The sequence below is a fragment of the Simochromis diagramma genome, unplaced genomic scaffold (assembly GCF_900408965.1).
Source record: "Simochromis diagramma unplaced genomic scaffold, fSimDia1.1 OVJJ01000816.1, whole genome shotgun sequence".
Lineage (NCBI taxonomy): Eukaryota > Metazoa > Chordata > Actinopteri > Cichliformes > Cichlidae > Simochromis > Simochromis diagramma.
The window spans coordinates 8378889-8396356 of NW_024386908.1; the positions used below are offsets into that span (position 1 = coordinate 8378889).

At 41.8% G+C, this 17468-nt stretch overlaps 1 protein-coding gene across 1 annotated transcript in view; it reads left to right on the forward strand.

The window, feature by feature from the left end:
• LOC120735694 (lysine-specific demethylase RSBN1L-like) overlaps positions 1-15196 on the forward strand; it is a 40398-nt gene extending 25202 nt beyond the window's left edge. Inside the window, exons 5-9 of the mRNA XM_040035237.1 lie at positions 2152-2289; positions 3407-3549; positions 9065-9235; positions 9395-9503; positions 11077-15196. Coding sequence (XP_039891171.1) covers positions 2152-2289; positions 3407-3549; positions 9065-9235; positions 9395-9503; positions 11077-12909 — 2394 coding nt within the window. The 3' untranslated portion in view covers positions 12910-15196. The remainder of the gene's footprint in view (positions 1-2151; positions 2290-3406; positions 3550-9064; positions 9236-9394; positions 9504-11076) is intronic.
• The last annotated feature ends 2272 nt before the right edge of the window (positions 15197-17468 follow it).

Consider the following 17468-nt stretch of genomic DNA (forward strand, 5'->3'; position numbering starts at 1 on the left):
ATCTTTTCAAACCTTCACTCATCTCTCCTCATCAACACCCCTCCCTCCTTTTTTTTTTTTCTTCGACCCTTTGGAATTACGAGGATTTCTGCATTTATTAATCCTACAATGTGCTCTGATCTTCATCTGAGTCACAGTTAGATATTTTTCTCATTTTTGTCTCGCTTGCATTTCACAGCTTGTCTTCCCAAACTTTCTCTTCCTCTTCTTTACACATTTTTCTCTCCATCTGTCTCTCTTCCCCTCATCCTTTCTCTCTTGTGTATCCTCTCTCTCGGTCTCTTTCCTCCCTCTGGTCTGCCTCTCTTCCCTTCTCTCTCCCTTTATCTCTGCCTCGTTGTCAAGTGGTGACTCACTGGAGGCGTGCAGCCAAGGATTTGGCGTGCGCACAGACACACATGCATCGCGATCAGCCAAGAGTACCGCATGCAGGCCACATGCTGCACGTACTGGGCGCACATGCACACACAAAAGGCACTGCTGAGGGCCAAGGGTATGAGAGGCGGGTTAGAGACACACAGTCACACAGGCGCGATGCTCTGTCAGCCAAGTGAAAAGCAGCAAACAGCGTTGAGTCACATCACTGGAGCAGAAACATCAAAAGAAGGCACCAACACACACACAGTGTCTATTTTGACACCCAGTAATGATGCACAGCTTCTATGCGGATCTCTGCCTCCAATTCAGATTTTCGTGTGTTCCCAAATTGGCATGAATAATATTATATTTAATATAAATAATATCATCATATAACACTTGCTGTAGGAGGGAGAAAGGGACCATTATATTATTTTGCTTCCTGTCATTTGTTTATCACTTTTAGCTGTTTATGATGTCTTTGCCAGACACTATATGCCTAATATAGTGTCTGGCAAATGGTCTGGCTTTGAGCACAGAAGTCCCACCCACCTGTTCTTCACACCTTCTGTTTGCAAGGGGCAACCAATCAGGGAAAAGCTGGCTTAAAGGAAATTAAATTGTTTATTTCACGCAGTGGATGAACTAATACCCAGTTTATGATGAACAAGTAGTTTTTGGAGCTTTATGCTTTTATCAGAGTGCAGTGGAGAGCAGACTGGAAAGTAGGGAGAGAGGGGGACTGGGGGAAGACACGTAGCACAGGGCCTTGGATTTGAAGCGTTTAGGCTTGTGGCATATGGTCACCTGCTCCACCTGTGAGCTAAACTGGCACCCATTCATGTTTGTTTTAACTATAGACTATACAGAGTTACTCTAGTAGAGTCCAGCAGGAAACTATACTAAGCTGGAAATAACCACAATTAATTCCCTCCATAAAAATTGTTAGATGATTTTTAGGTGTTAAAAAAAGGTATTAAAACAAAACAAGTGGGTGAAATGCTCTTTAGTAGGACTGGTCACCAGGTAACTGTTGTGTGTTAAAAAGGAACTCTGATCCTCTAGACCAGCGGTCCCAAACCTTTTTTTTGCGCCACGGACCGGTTTATGTCTGACAAACCTGTACCGGTACCAAAAATAAAAGGACTTAATAATAGCACACGGGAAACGATGCAGGGAAACCGATTTAATAATAAAATGATAAAAAAAAACAAAAAACCTGTAAACCATAAATTTCACACCTGAGCCTCAACTCTCGTGCCCCGGTACCAAACGACTCATGGACCGGTACCGGTCTGTGGTCCGGGGGTTGGGGAACGCTGCTCTAGCCCCTGTTACAACAGTGGGAGGTCTTTAATGAGCTTGTTGAAGGTGCTACAACTTTCCCAGATGATGATTATTGACTATTAGTTTCCATTTATCACTTTGCATGATATGTTTATTGTTAGAGTGAGAGAATGTGTTTTCTTCTGAGTTGGATTTGAGAGTGAAACGATAAACAGTGGGTGTGTATCACATTGAAAATGGTTTGTTTGAACTGCACTCCTTTGGATGAGAAATAATAAAGCTGTGATTTACAGTTTGCCAGGGAAACTTGTTTTAAAATTCGATTATCGTTATAATACCTCTGTGTCTGTGCACAACACGAAAGAGAATGTTAAATATTAGCGTTTGCATGCTTCTGGCTAAACACTGAACTGAACTCCCACTTTATGATTAATTATGCAGCAGGAATCAACCTCACTTCACCATAACACAGAGTATGTGCGTGTGTTTGTTATATTCCCGCTGCAGGTGAAGAAAACCTACAGTCATGGCACATACAGAGCTGGGGCCATGAGACAGATTAGCTTGGTGGGAGCTGTGGACGAGGAGGTCGGCAATTATTTCCCAGAATTCCTCAGCATGCTGGAAGAGTCACCTTTCCTCAAGGTGAGTCTGGGTGGGACAGCAGCGTGGCAGTAATCCTGACAAAGACAGAATGACTGAATGGAAAAAGTGACAGAAGGATTCAAACAAACAGATAAGATTTTGAAAGATTTGAGCTTGAACTGGATATGGAAGTGAGTCCGCAAAATGTTTGTCTCAGACCTGAACTGAATGCAGTGAAATGCCTTTTAGAAAAAAGTAGCCGACAGAAAATAATAATACTATAGGAACTGGATTTTAATCTTCTTTGTTTTAGCCAGAAGAGAGCCATTAAAACTTTGCTGGGTCGGCCCAGATACTCATCCTTAGTATCCTCTTGAGACATCCTTATTAATCGCTCATTGCCTCATGCTCTAAAAGCATTCATTTTCATAATGTGCTACTATTTGTTCCAAGAAAACATCATCTGTTCTAGTAAAATTGTGCACGCTTAGTCAAGCTGTTGTGTGACGATGTTCAGCTGGCTGACATAGTGTCATCCCTGAACTCTAAAGTAGGATTTATTTACTCTACTTATTTACTTCCTAGTACCACATGTATGGTCTCATATTGCATTCAATAACTAGACTATTTTGACGCATTTGCACCGCTGATCATTTGGAAACACCAAACCGAGCAGATGGAGAATACTGCAAGACAAAACACCTAAAACTCTCAGCAGTGGCTGGCAAATGAGAGGCGTGTCAAGCGATTGACGCAGCTCCCTGTTTTAGTCCAGGAAGTTGTTTCTGTCTGCAGGAGCAGACCACGAAACGCTGCGTTTACTCACTGCTGTCCCTTAAATGCAGGAGTGACAGGCTCGTCTTCTGTTTGCTGTTCTATGTTGAGACTTCAAATCTCCTGCTCGCGCTGCGGAGGAGTGGCGTCGCACGCTGAATGTCAAAAGACGCACATCCTCTGGCGTTTCCTGTCTATGAATGGCTTTGGCTCAGATTCAGCACCCTCCGAATCATCCTGGGTGTCAGTGACAAGTTTTGCCAGGAGAGCAGTTTTTGCACACGAGATAAATAAAACACTTGATGAATTGGGTGCCGACTAAAAAGGCGATGCTTTGATTTTTATTCCCTTGTGTCTTCACTTTCCCTCCTCCTTCTTTTCCTCCTTGTCTGTCTGGCTCCAGAGGACTCTTCCATGGGGAACGTTTTCCAGTCTGAGGCTGATGAGTCCCACAGAGAGCGACGACGGTCCTATAATGTGGGTCAGACCAGGAGAGCAGATGATACCTGTAGCTGATATACCAAAGTCTCCTTTTAAAAGAAAACGGTGAGTCCAGCGGTGAACGGCAGACTGCAGATGCACGCAAATAAGGCCAACTCACGTTTCCAGTTCAGTGAGACAGATGGAATTAGGAGGGATTTCGCTCTTTATGAATGTTGTTTACAAGCCTCGGTGGTGTGTTTGTGTAACTTATTGAGCCAGCTTGCCTCTGTACCCTCCGTTCTGCCCACGAGGACTGATTATAGGCTAAAAAAGCGTTCCAATCTGAAGCAGCGTGCAGCTTTGTTGAAGCCGAGCTGCTCCAGATGAGACGATTACCCTCCTCTCTGCTTGCCTGTGCCACTGCTGCTCAAACACGGCCTCTGCCTCATAATGCATGATGTCTGCGAGCGAGACCATGAGAGAGAGTGTGTGTGTGTGTGTGTGTGTGTGTGTGTGTGTGTGTGTGTGTGTGTGTGTGTGAGAGTGAGAGTGAATGGGAGCGGTATGTGGCTCACCGCTAGGATGAGATCATCGTTACATCAGACACCACTTCACATGGCAGCCAGCCAAACGTGGGACAATGCACATCACACACATTCCTGCCTCGCTTCATTTATTTCTCTCTCATGTCTCAGGTCATTAGTGGTGGCATCGGTTGGTTGGTTGATTTTTAGCTTAAGAGATGAGTCAGTTGATAAGATGATGATTCTTTATTGGAAGAAGTCTGTGATTTCACGCCGATTTCAACTAAGCACACTTTTATTAGCAGCTTTAGTCCTTTAGTTCATAGGAGATGTCCTATTTTTAATTATTAGGTTAAGTGTGCCTGCTTTTTAATTTATGTTTGCACCAAATTTCCTATATTATGGTACACATGAATGTGTTTTGTCTTTTCATGGTCCACTGGGTTTAGACCAAAGTTAGTAAAACTAAAAGTACATGTTGGAGGGGGGCAAATGAAACCTTTCAGTTAACGGAAATAAAAAATAAAACCAGACTTGCATGTAGGAAATTTCTCAATCTTTCACCTGCCTTGCAGCTCCGGCCTCATTTCTCTGTCCTTGCTACCTCCACAGATAGCTTCTATTACAGTCTGTTTTCCACTTCTTCTTGACTTCTGTTTTCTGCTTGAAGTTGATTTATTGAGGACTTCACATGCTGCTGTTCTCAGGAGCTCAGGTGTTTTTCATGTCTGTCAGTGTGTGAATAAGAAAAGAGACATAAAAAAAGAAAGCATGTCAAAAGAAATATGGAGAAGTAGTGAGGAGGAGAGGAGGACGTGATGTTTGCAGCGAGTCCTTGGCTGCAGTTTGGCCTTGCGCTGTTTGGAGGAAGGCTGCTGGCGCATGAGCAGCGTCTCTTCGCGGCGCTGCTTTTTATTTCTCAGTAGTTTCAGTGGAAAGGTCAAACTGTTGTGCCTTTCTGACAGCGCTGAGACTCTCAGTCTGAGAATTCAGCTTGATTATAGTGGTCAGATGATGAAAATAAACCAAAATATTTCAGCTCTTGGTGAAAGGGCGCCACGCTCACACAGATTTACTGTAATTGCATAGTAGAAGCGGCAGCAGCAGCCGGGGCCAGCACCATTTTGAAGAAAGACAGAGGATTGACGAAGAATGTGATGTGAGCGTGACAGCCAGCGTGAACTGATCAAACCCGCAAAGCTTAGCAACGAAGAGACAGAGGTGGAACGCTTCTGAAAGAAAAAAGGATGTTAACGTGACGTTAACCTTTTATTTCAAGCACTTCACACTTTATGTGCTCTGCACTGTCTGCTATACTTACACTGATATTTACTGAGCTGTTTTTACTACATTTAGTACCACATTTACTGCATTTTGATCTGTATTTGTGCTTTTGTTGTGTAGTTGAAATTGTTTTATTGGGTTTTTTTTATTGCATTTTACTCCAGATTAACTTTTACCTTTGTTTTTTCATATTTTATTAGATTTTGTATACATGTTCCTGATCGGTTTTGCTTTGTCAACCTCAGCTGGTTGACAAGGCAACCCACCAGTCCCTTCATTTCCCTTCACTTTCCTGTCAAATAAAGGCTTAAAATGCCCCAAATAAATCAATAAATAAACCACTAGAGAATATAACAAATGATCAGTTTTCAAACATGGTATCCCAATTATTAATATATCATATATTCTGGTATTATCTACATTTTTCAAAATATTACGGAATAGAGTTACACAACCATTAACAACATTTGTGTGCTTTTGTCGATGAATTTCATTTGGCACATATTACTTTGGGGCTAAATTGAGTTTTAAATGCAGAACCTGGCCAAAAATCAATATAATTAACACACACAAAAAACAGCTTTTGTATGTTCAGAGAGCATTTCTTTCCTCCATTGCTTTCTCCCTTTATATCCACATACTCCCCACCTCCCTCCTTCTTTATCCCACCAGCCCTATTATCTCCTTGCGCCCTCTTCTACTCATCTACCCCTCAGTCCTGCTTTAACTGGCAATAAAGGCGCAGGAATCTCTCCTGACATTTTGGTGCACACTACCAGCAGACACGGTGGGAGAATAACACGACCTCACATGTAGTTAAAGATTTGCAGCGGATGGTAGGCTTCAAAGATGTGCACATTCAGCACTCTTCCCTTTACGCTCTCCCTTTTCACAGTTTCACTTACCAGCTTTCCTGGTTTTACATTTATTACTGTCAGCCTGCAGTCAGCTCAGACACACTGAGCTGTGTGTGTGTGTGTGTGTGTGTGTGTGTGTGTGTGTGTGTGTGTGTGTGTGTGTGTGTGTGTGTGTGTGTGTGTGTGTGTTTTTTTCATCTACCCCCATCCACTCTCTGCACTATTTTCCCCTGCTTCTTTCTTCCTCTTCCACCAGCTCATGCTTATCTCTGAATGAATGAACGCACAATTCAGCATTCAGCACGGGTAGTTTCGAAGCTTGTGTCTGTGTGTGTGTGTTACTCTCTCGAAGGAGTCTCTCGCAAACTCTGTGCGTGTGTTTATACTCTTGTTTGAATTTGACTGCAGCTCCAGTGTGAGTCACTGATCCAGCAGTGAGCTGACTGCAGTACTTCTATTGTTTGGCAGCACGGCTCATTTCTATGCTTTTCCTTCACAGCTCTTCAGTCTGCACACATGAAGCCAAGCGCAGACTTCGTATGTGTACATCGTCTAGCTTTTGCCGTTACACTGCTTGAAACGCAGCTTGTGTTTTTTGGGCTTTTTCTCTCTCCTCTCTCTCTTTTTTTTTTTTTTTTTTAAATGCGAGAGAATGTTGTAGATCTACAATTTTTCACACTTATTTGTAAACACGCATTATGCCGGCAGCAAACATGGAACCATAAAGCACCATGAGGCAACTATTGTTGTGATCTGGCGCTATATAAATAAAACTGAATTGAATAAAATGATTAGATTTGGGAGTGGGGGGGGGGGGGGCATCCGGACCTAGAAAATCTGACATATCTGTTGAAGGCCTGCAATAATTGTGTAGACGCATTGTGGGTTTGTTTTATCTTTCATCTTTTGGTTCATACTACATCTTGCATGTGAATCAGAGAAGTGCAATAAATTCTTAGATTTATAAAATGACCTCAAATATGTAAATTATCTGCAGTATTTTATACTGTTAATATGTGTGTTATGTATCAAAGTGGAGGAGTTATTAATACATGGGTAAATTCTGTGTGGTGTGGAAACCAGACTGAGCATGAATGGTGCTTTGATGAGGGTTACACCCACAAATGTTTCAGAAACTCTCACTGAAGCCACAGGCTGAAACACGCCTTTTTCATCCTGCTTCTATCAAACATTAAACGTATCGACTACTTAACTGTGAGCGCTGACACTTTCATTAAATAACGCGCAGTTTTTAGGGATCTGTTTGTTCTTGTAAGTCTTTTTAAAACAAACATGCCTGCTTGTTCGTTAAGTTTACATCGGCTCACCCTCAGGCTGTGAAGTTTCCAAGTTCTGGCTTAATAGTTGAGGTATACAGTGGATGTGAAAAGTGTAGACAACCCTGTTAAAATGCCAGATTTTTGTGATTATTAAAAATGAGACTACAATAAATCATTTCAAAATGTGTCCCACATTTAATGTGACCTGTAACCTGTATAGTTCAATTGAAAAACAAACAAATCTGTAACAGGAAACAATATGAAAAATAAAAAGCCGAGTGCAAAAGTGTCCATACTCTTACACAAATGCTTCGTTGAAGCACCTTTTCATTTATGACAGTTATTGACGCAGAATATATGAGGTCTGTTTGTGCACAAAAATTCCAGCATGTGGATCAAGGATAAGGATTTTTAGATTAGATCCAGCTACACTGGATAAGATGAGGAAAAAGTAAAGACAAGATGTCTATGGGTCCTTAAAATATCTTAAATTTGATTGGATCTTAAATATTTCACTTTTATTTATTTATTTATTTATTTATTTGGTCTCTAAAGAATTAGATAGCATAATGTAATTGATCACCTGTTCACCTAAAGCTTTCAGAATATTTTTATATGTGTACGGACAGTTTGTGCTGATGCCAATTAAAGATTTTCCCCAGAAAATAAATGCAAACCAAAATAAACAAAAATTCCCCCAGTGCTTAGGCCTGGCCTGCTGCCCGTCTTGCACACACTGATGGAAACACTGGGGACGACTATGATGACGGCTTTGTTAGCCAGCGTGCTCATTAGAAAAGGGAAGATGTGACTTTCATGACAAATGGCTCACGAATAACAATTGTTCCTGCTTGTTAAATGCTTACAGAGCAAACTTCACTGCTGTTAAGGGAATTTCAAACATATATATATATATATATATATTTAATAAACACATGTTACTGTAACAGACTAAATACTTTGCCGTTATCTTACTCTTCCTTTTGAACTGACATTAATGTGTTTACTTGGAGAGAACATATTTTTCACTTTTGATGTGAAGTTTGGTGTAAAATTTTGTTCTAAGTGTTATTAAAAAGGTCTTAAATTTGACCTGCAAGCATCTAGGCCAAGTCATAGCTTTGCCAACTAATAAGGAACAAAGTATAACATGACATCAGCGCTGGCTGTTACAGAGGCGGCAATTGCAAAATTGTGGTTCAATGTCAATGTTTGAATCGCTTATCTATTTATTTCATTATTTTTGTTGTATTTATTTCCCCTTAAAGCCAAAAACAAAGCAGTCTTTATTACTTTATTATATGTTGTAAACACTTTGACAGGCAGGATTTGAACATTTAAAATTTAGACTAGACGAGATAAATACTGGTTGCTGATTGTGGTAAAATCCATCTTATTTACAAATCATTTAAAGGCAGTATCGCTCTGTGTATCCCTATGGCTGATTGATTTGTTATTGTAGATGCTTCTGTCTCTGTCTTAGCTGATGCTGATAATACAACAGCAACAGCAGCAGGTCTCTTTGTGCTGTTATAAAGCAGACGGGAAAGAAAGAGCCTAGGAGAGTGAGCATCCCACTCACCTTTAGTCATTTCCTTCTTTATTTAGACAGCAGGGAAGCAGACGGGTGAGAAACACAAACTGTGTGGGCACGCTGTGTTTTTCTACTTTTTCACTCTGCTTTTTCTCTTAGCTCCGCAAATGAGGTGAAGAACCTGCTTCAGTCCCTGCCCAGGACCAGCGAGCCCAGAGAGATGCTGTTCGAGGATCGGACGCGAGCCCACGCCGATCACATCGGACAGGGTTTCGAGCGCCAAACCACGGCGGCCGTGGGGGTGCTGAAGGCCGTATGCTCCGTAGAAAGGTAGGCGTTGAAGCGACAGTAGCGCACGCTGTAAATGTCAGACAGTTTGGTAAGCAGCCGTCTGTGTGGAAGTGACACACGCTCTGTATTTACACAGCTTAGTCACTGACGGATATCATATAATCCTTCTCTCTTCCCTCCCCCCTTGCTCGTTTTCAGCTTGGAGCCTCCTCGTGTAACCAAAGATGTTGTGTGTTTCCACGCTGGTGATTTCCCTTATGTAGTTCAGAGGCTGCAGTTGGACTTACATGAACCCCCGCTGTCTCAGGTGTTACATTACACACACACACACACACACACACACACACACACACACACACACACACACACACACACACACACACCTGTGCTCACTCACTCCTATTACTCCCAGTAAATTGACCTTTATAATAACTCATATTGGATACAGTGTTACCAAAATATCAACTGAGTGTAAACCTGATGATGAATGCTGCCACCCGGTGGACAATTTTAACCTCAGCTAGAGGTTTGTCTTAAGACAAGAAAAGACAAGTGTTACTATAGTAAATAATTATAGCTATAGTTCTTCTGTATTTATTTTTTGCTTATGTAGTTTAGTTTATTTCTCCGGGTTAATCTGCTTAGCAATCCTTGTTACGTAGATTATTAAGTAACGAGTAACGAGCAACAAGCTTTAATAGTCAGTCTGTTCACAGATGCCATTGGAAGTTTTCGATTAGTTTGTTTCCATGCTGATCTTTTGCACCTCACAGTTAGCTGCTTGTAAATGCAGATTGTTTTTTGGCTGCTGGTATTTGTTTTTTTCAAAATCAATGAAGGAAACTCACACCAAGTGATTAATAACCAGGCTTCTTGTTGTGTCCATCTGCACCCGCAGACATCTTTCCGTGGAGGAAGAATTAAATGTTAAATATCACTAGTCTCGATCCAGGTCCCTGCCAGACGTCCTCTGTGATCACCAACTGTTTTTTCATATTTATTTATGTATCATGTGAATTTTATTTAAATTTCAGAAAAATCCCCCATAAGATAAATGTTTATTTAAAGTGAAATAAATATTTGAGCAGTATAGTTAATGAATTACTGCCAAAACAATCTAACTTCACCAAAAACAACAAACACACTGCTCTTTTTATTTTTTTTATTTTTTACCTATTTTAAAAAAATGACAAAAATACAAATTATTTAAAAAAACACATTAAAGTTCCTCTAGTCCTTTCTGTCAGCTTTGATTTTGAAGTCTGTGTAGCTTCTTTTCCTTTTTGAGATAAAGAGACTCCAGCTCCCCTTGTGCAGACTGCATAAGTACAACCTGCACTCAAGGAGATCAAAAGCAACTTCAGAGAACAAGATTTTGTCTTGCTGCTGCTGTTCTGACTCGTTATGCAAAGGAATTCTATTTTGAATTTATTTAATCTGTGAGTTTTGAATTGTGCGTCAGCAAAATGTACCCCCTGGGGATTGGAACAAGCCTGCAGACCATTTCAATGCAGCTCGGCATCCTTAAAGGAAACCAAAACAACTCTCGAATTGTTAGCAAGAGGCTGCTGCCTTTTAACTTCATGCAGCCGGTTTTCTCAGTGTCCTGTGAAGCAGTGCATATCAGACAACTGGAAGGATGTAGGCTAATTTAAATCTTAATAAAGAATTTAAATAAATGTGTTTTCTAATGTTAGTAATACTTTCATTCTGACGTGTAACTGTGTTTTCAATCAGTTTTGCGATGCATGTCCTTTTGTTTACTTTATCTAAGTCAGCATGGCCCTCTGCTGCTCAAATTCTTATTCTCATGGTATTATGACATCTATTTTCTTCCTCCCCTCCGTTTTTAACCGTCTTCCCGCCCTCTCTCTGTACAGTGTGTGCAGTGGGTTGACGACGCCAAACTAAACCAGCTGCGGCGGGAAGGCATTCGTTATGCTCGCATCCGCCTGTGCCACGATGACATCTACTTCATCCCCCGCAATGTGGTCCACCAGTTCAAGACAGTTTCTGCTGTCTGCAGCCTGGCATGGCATGTCCGCCTCCTGCAGTACCACAAGGGAGAAGGGGGTGAGGAGGAGCAGAAGGAGAAGGTTGAGCTGAAAGTGGACGAGACTGAATCGGTTTTTGAGGGGGAAAAGGAGGATGAGAAGAAGAGGATAAAGGATGAGGATGTTGAGGTTGAGGTGGCAGAAAGCAGGACATTGCCAACTGGCAGAAAGGAGGAGGACAATGATTGCCTTCAGCATCCACCTCCCCCGTCCCGACCTGCTCTCTCAGCGCACTCAGACAAACAGGAGGTGATGGAGAGGGCAGCTGAAGAAAGAGGACCTAAACGGCAGGATTCACCTCCTGCAAAGGTGAAGGCAGAATCTCCAGCCCCTGCCTGCAAGAATAAATCTCCTCCACCTCGCACTATGTCCCCTCCTGCTTTCCTTCCTCTTGATCGGGACACAGAACCCAAAATATCATCTAAACCTCATCACCACCACCACCATCTCTTAGACAGCAGAACAACGTCTTCCAGTAGAAGTTCCTCCTCTTCAGCTTCTCCAAAATCATCCCCAAAGTCTTCCACCTCGTCAGCGTTTTCACCTTCACCTGTCACAAGCTTGCATTCGACTTTTGCAGCTTCCCATCCATCTTCTACCTCTTCTTCTTCCTCCTCCTCCTCCTCTGCTGTGGTGTCCACATCTTCCCCTCTGCCAGCTTCCTCTTCATCCCTGACGAGTCTCAAGCCTGCAGTGGAATCTCTTCTCTCCACGCTTCCTCCTTCTTCTCAGCCTCTTCCTTCCTCGGAGTCAGATCAACCGAAGGACAAAGACTCGCTCCCGGTCACAGACACACGGACACAGGGGTGGTCACAGGGGTCGCCCACTGTGGATGTAAAAACACACCCCTCCGAAATCAACACATGGACTTACACAGGGATCGACATGCGGACACAAACACGCCCAGAGGCACAGACTCACACTTTAGACTCAGACTCCAGAACATCCGTGGATTTGCCAATACATCCACCACAGGACGCCTCGAGGCAAGGAAACTACATGCAGCAATACACACCCCAGCATCTCCCACCTCCTCCCCTCCCTCAGATGCTTCCCCTCTCTTTCTCCCCTCTCCTGCCGCATTCCCACATCCCTCACAGACCTCCAGGGCTCCCCCAAAACACCCTCTCCAGTCCTTCCCTTCCCACACAGCCTCAAACGCTAAACTCTTTTCTCACCCAGAAAGCACCGCCACATTCGGTCCACCTGAGCCCGCTTCACCTGCATCACCAACCAAATATCACCACACAGTCCCAGCCGTACTTCCAGCCCCCACTAATGGCCTCCCCTCCTCTAAGCTCTCCCCTCACTAACACCCAGTCTCTCTCCCCTCACCTTTCCCATCCACACCAGTTCGCCAAAACCTTCTTCCCCGCCCAGCATCCCGGCTTCACCTCCCACCCCTTCCTCCCCCCTCAGCCCTTCCTCTCGCAGCCGCCGGGTGCTTACCCCCTACAACCGCAATACCAGACCTCAGCATCCATGCAGGTTCAGCTCTCCCTGTCACACTCTTTCCCTCACCCACCTCCTCCTCCACCGCCATCCTCCTCCCCACACCCCCCTCCTCCCCCTCTTCCTCCTCACCCACCACCTCAACCTCGCCCTGCTGTTTTCCCCCCACCCCCAAACCACGAAGAGGAGCCGAAGCAGATTTTATAGTAGTTTTTTGTACGTAATGAAACTCTTTTTAAATGACTGTATACGTATAAGGTTTCATTTTGGTTGTGCTGTTGTAAAACAATGTAAAATAAATAACTAAAGAGGGAGAAAGCAGACACAGTATCATAGTTTATCAAGCAGCGTTGGACTCGATATAACCCAGACCTCTGGACTGAACTGGCTTAGATTGTACAGATGCTTTGGTCGTGCACAGGTTAAAAAGTGTGATGGAGAATTCCTTTCATTTACAGGTAGCTTTGGCCTTTAGCCATCTGAACTCTGAAGGAGAGATTATTCAGGCTCAAATGAGCCCTGTCGTCTGCCAAACTGCTGTCTGGCTCTGTTTTTTTTTTTGTTTTGTTTTTAAGTGAAGTGAGCATAAGTCCTTTCAAACATCAGATTATCTGTGAGCCTGTCAGATGTAGGAAGTGAAGATTTCTCCAGACTTGTGTCAGATATTTATATAAATATAGAATAAAGGTTGTAAGTGTGGCCTTTTTGTGAAACTTGCAGCTAATGCTTCCATTTTTGTGGCTTTTTTTTTCTCGTATGTTCTCCGTGCCCAAGACTGTTTCTGAAATAATGATGGATCACCGCTGGTGTATTGATTTAATGTTCCTACACTTCATTACTGTACTGTACTATACAGTCTATCACAGTACTTTTCCCTAATATTGTATTTAGAGCTATAATGCTATAATGTTGCTGTAGTTTTTTAATGCTACTCAACATTATCTGAGCTCCAGCATGCAGTAGAACTGCATTCAGTCAGGCCACTAAGAGTCACATTTTCAAAGTACTGAGGTTGTCCTGTGCTGGCTGCCCTTAACGCCACAGTGGGCTCTTTGTGTAATTTTGCTGCTTTTCTTTTTTTGTTTTTCGCCCGTCTCCTGGATGTGTGCCAGGGTTTCTTAATTTTGAGAACAAGTTTTGTGAACAAACTCGACCCAGGGCCTCCAGAAGTCTCAGGAAAACGCATTCAGGGCACATCCTGAACCTCGATTTTTATCCCCTTAACCGGATCTGTGTTTTATTAACAAGCAGCTACGATGACAGCTCACTGTGAGCTAGGATTCAAAGAGCAATATCATACAGATGCAGCATAGCCAAGACATCCCAAACGTGACTCATCACAGCAGTTTTAGTGCGTGTGAAAATGCAGTTGGTATTATTGTGGAAACTTTGAGTCGAGACTTGCAGATTCCATTAGATTATCCACAGGGCAATTTCAGGTTCTTCCAAGACTGTAACTTCAGTGCATTCAGGCTCACTTTTTATTTATTTTTTTTATTTACACTTCGAAAACAGACGGTACGCTGTCAAGAGCTCGTTTCCAAAGCACTATTTATCTATTTACCTGAAGTCTGCTTTCTCTACAGTGTGGAGTCTATGAAATGTTTTATTTATGAACCACAGACTGAAGTGTTTAAAAGTACAGTAAATTATTTTATGTGGAATTTTTAGCAGCGCCTATGAAGAATATATGTTTCTCCAAATATCTGATCATGAGAGTCAAACTCGTCTGTCTCGGTGCATGTCACAGAGTTGTGTATCTTTGTTGGTGTCTTGATTTTGTTTTGTCTTTTTTGTTTTTTACTATCGATATTGCTAATGTAGCCCACATTTCCCCAGTGCCTGTCCTTAACTGTGAAATACTAAACGGTCCAGAGACATACAGTGAAGGGGTCTTAGTTTTAACTGGAAAATCAGAGCAAAGCCTTAAATTGGTGTCTAAAGCCGCTGGAAGCTCTCCAAACATCTGAGGTCGGAGGGTTCAGCAGTGTTCAGAAGGTTTTTTTGGGTTTCTTTTCCTTAATGATTCGTTTCACCACAAGCCTGAAAAATTTTGGAAAATGACAGATAACGCCTTAGCTTTTTGTCGTCAGTTTGCCTCAACGGAGTTCACAGTGAGAACTCTTCACTGTATGGCTCTGGGGGAGAGCGAGGTGATAATTAAGCACTTGATAACAGTTGTGAGGCGCTATGCCGCTCTTTATACGCTTTTTGGCTTTTGGATGTTACAGAAACACGACAGGAACTTCTCTATTTTTTTGTAGAAATGTGACAAAAAAGTTATGGCTGAAAACAAAAAGTCTTCAGGGGCTAGAATTGTTTTCACAGAGTTCATTTATCTCCAGTTTTTCTTTGTTTGTTTGTTTTCTGTTCTTTTTAACTGTCAGCACTGTAGTGTACATAATGAGTTTTGTAAAGGGGAAAGAAATACTTGTAGTGTGGTTTCTACTTTAAATATGAGCCTAGCTAATAAAAGGTTCAATGTATGACTTGATTCTCGTTGGTCTGGTTGTGTTTTCTCTGCATGACACTCTTGCGAGACTTTAGTGCAGGTGGGAGTCGATCCATTAAAGGTTGCCGCTTTAATCGTCAGGTGTGCGCCGACAGTATTGAAGAATTTTTAACAGTTAATGTCTTTCTGTGTGGATGATTTCACTAACAGCCATTCGTGCTTCAGTTTTGGGGAGTTAAATATTATGAATCTGTAATTTAGCTTTTAAATGAGTGTTCACTATAGGTGCAACCATCTTTTATATACAGTTTATGTCAATAATTGCATTTTTTAGTAAGCTTCCACAAAACTTCCTGCAATAACTGAATTTTTTTTTTTGTCCACTTGGGGGCAGAAATATAAAACCGTCAACACTACCCTGACATACTCTGAAGATGATATATTAAAAGTGTTTGCAAACAGTGGGAGGCCTGATGCTAAAAAATAATCAATTCAATGGGCCCGAAAGACACTTTAAAGCTCCTTAGAAGTAAAGTCACATCCTTAGAATATCTGCAACTCTTTTCAAATAGTAGCAGCCACTGTAAAGAAAAAAATACTACTTAAAGCATCACTCGTGTTAAGTGTAACTTTACACTTTAGCCATGCGAGTCCTTTATAAGGCTTTGTGAATGTGCTTAAAACCTACAGACACCCATCTGACTTTGAAATTTGCTGAAAGCATCTTTCTTATTTTCAAAGCCATTCCTCCACCTCTGTCCAGCATACACCTGCCTGTGTTTTCGGCTTCTGTTTCCCTGTTATGCAAGCCGCCCCCTCACTGCAGTCTACGGCAGTGAGCTCAGCAGTTTTTAACGGTCCAGATTTGAGTAGACGACACATACACAATGCAGTAGCTCTGTGATTCAAGGCTGCTGTGTGTCGGGTCAAATCCAGCTAAGAAGAGCCTTTCCTCCCTCCTCTCTTCATCCTTTCCTGCCAGAGGAGCTCAGCTGACCTTTAAAGTGCAGGATCGAGGCAGGAAGTTGTTGCAGAGACAGTGAAATTAGTTTTGGATCATTCATGATAAACCAACTCACTCAACTGTGAATGCACTCAGTCAGTGAGCACATGGTATTCTTTCATTTAGTAAATTACTGCGGGTGCTATTAATTTTATTCTGTTCATTGCTTTTTTTTTTATATAGCATGAAATGTGAAATAATCCTTATGTACTCTGCAGATAGGATAAGATGTACTATATTTATTGCAAAAGTTGGGAATTTCCTGTGTTGTAACAACCAAAATATTAAACATAAACTAAATAAATAGTTTATTAGAATAAAGTGGAACAGTTAAAACACAAATGATACTAAAATGAGTTAATTCAATAGGAAAAATACATTAAAGGAGCTCAATAAGTCAAGAAATAGATTTAATTCAATAGAACTGTATGTAGAATGCTGAATATAATACATAAATACAAGTGCAAACAACAAAACTAGTAAAGCAAAAACTGCCAAATGGCATTAAAGAGAGATATTGTTACATATTACACCACAAGATTGCTAATAAAGATGCACTATTGCTTCCCCATATTTAACTTACTGCTACTCTAATTACTCCAGTAAGAGAAATGTTTTTGCACGTTGGGAAACTGTACAAACCAAAACCAATGCAATAAGTTAATTTATTAACAGTAAGAACCTGCAGAAAATGTCTTAGAACAGGTAAAAACCTGCTCCTTATAATGCTGCCTGTCCTGCATGAGCTACTCATTAAAAAGTAAACTGGAGCTAGTTTCACAAACAGGTACAGTTATTACTTAACATAAACTGAGCCAAAATGCAGAAGCAGTGTGTGAAACTCAAAGTACATGCTTACATCTTCCACTGGAATTAAGGGGTAGTTAGCAGGCAGGTGCTGCTAATTAAATGCTCTTGATTAACTGATCATCAGCAAGTGTGAGCACCTCTATAAAACAGACGCACAACAGGCCTCAGTTAGGATGTGAAATATTTAAATGAATGACAGTACAACTAGAAAAAGGCTGAACACATATGGCTTATTTGGAGTCTCTTTGGACATCTGGACAATCCAAAAGACGTCTGTAACAATGTTCATGGACAGACGAGAACAAAATGGAGATGTTCGGTGAAAAACACACACCTCTTCCCGACTGTGAAGCACGGCGATGGAGGGATGTTGATTTGAGCTCCTTTTGCATCCACAGGACCGGAGCAAGTCAAAGTCCAGAACTCAACCTAACTAAAATACTGTAGCGAGATTGAAGAAGACTGGACCAAAATTCCTCCACAATGATGTGAGACACTGAT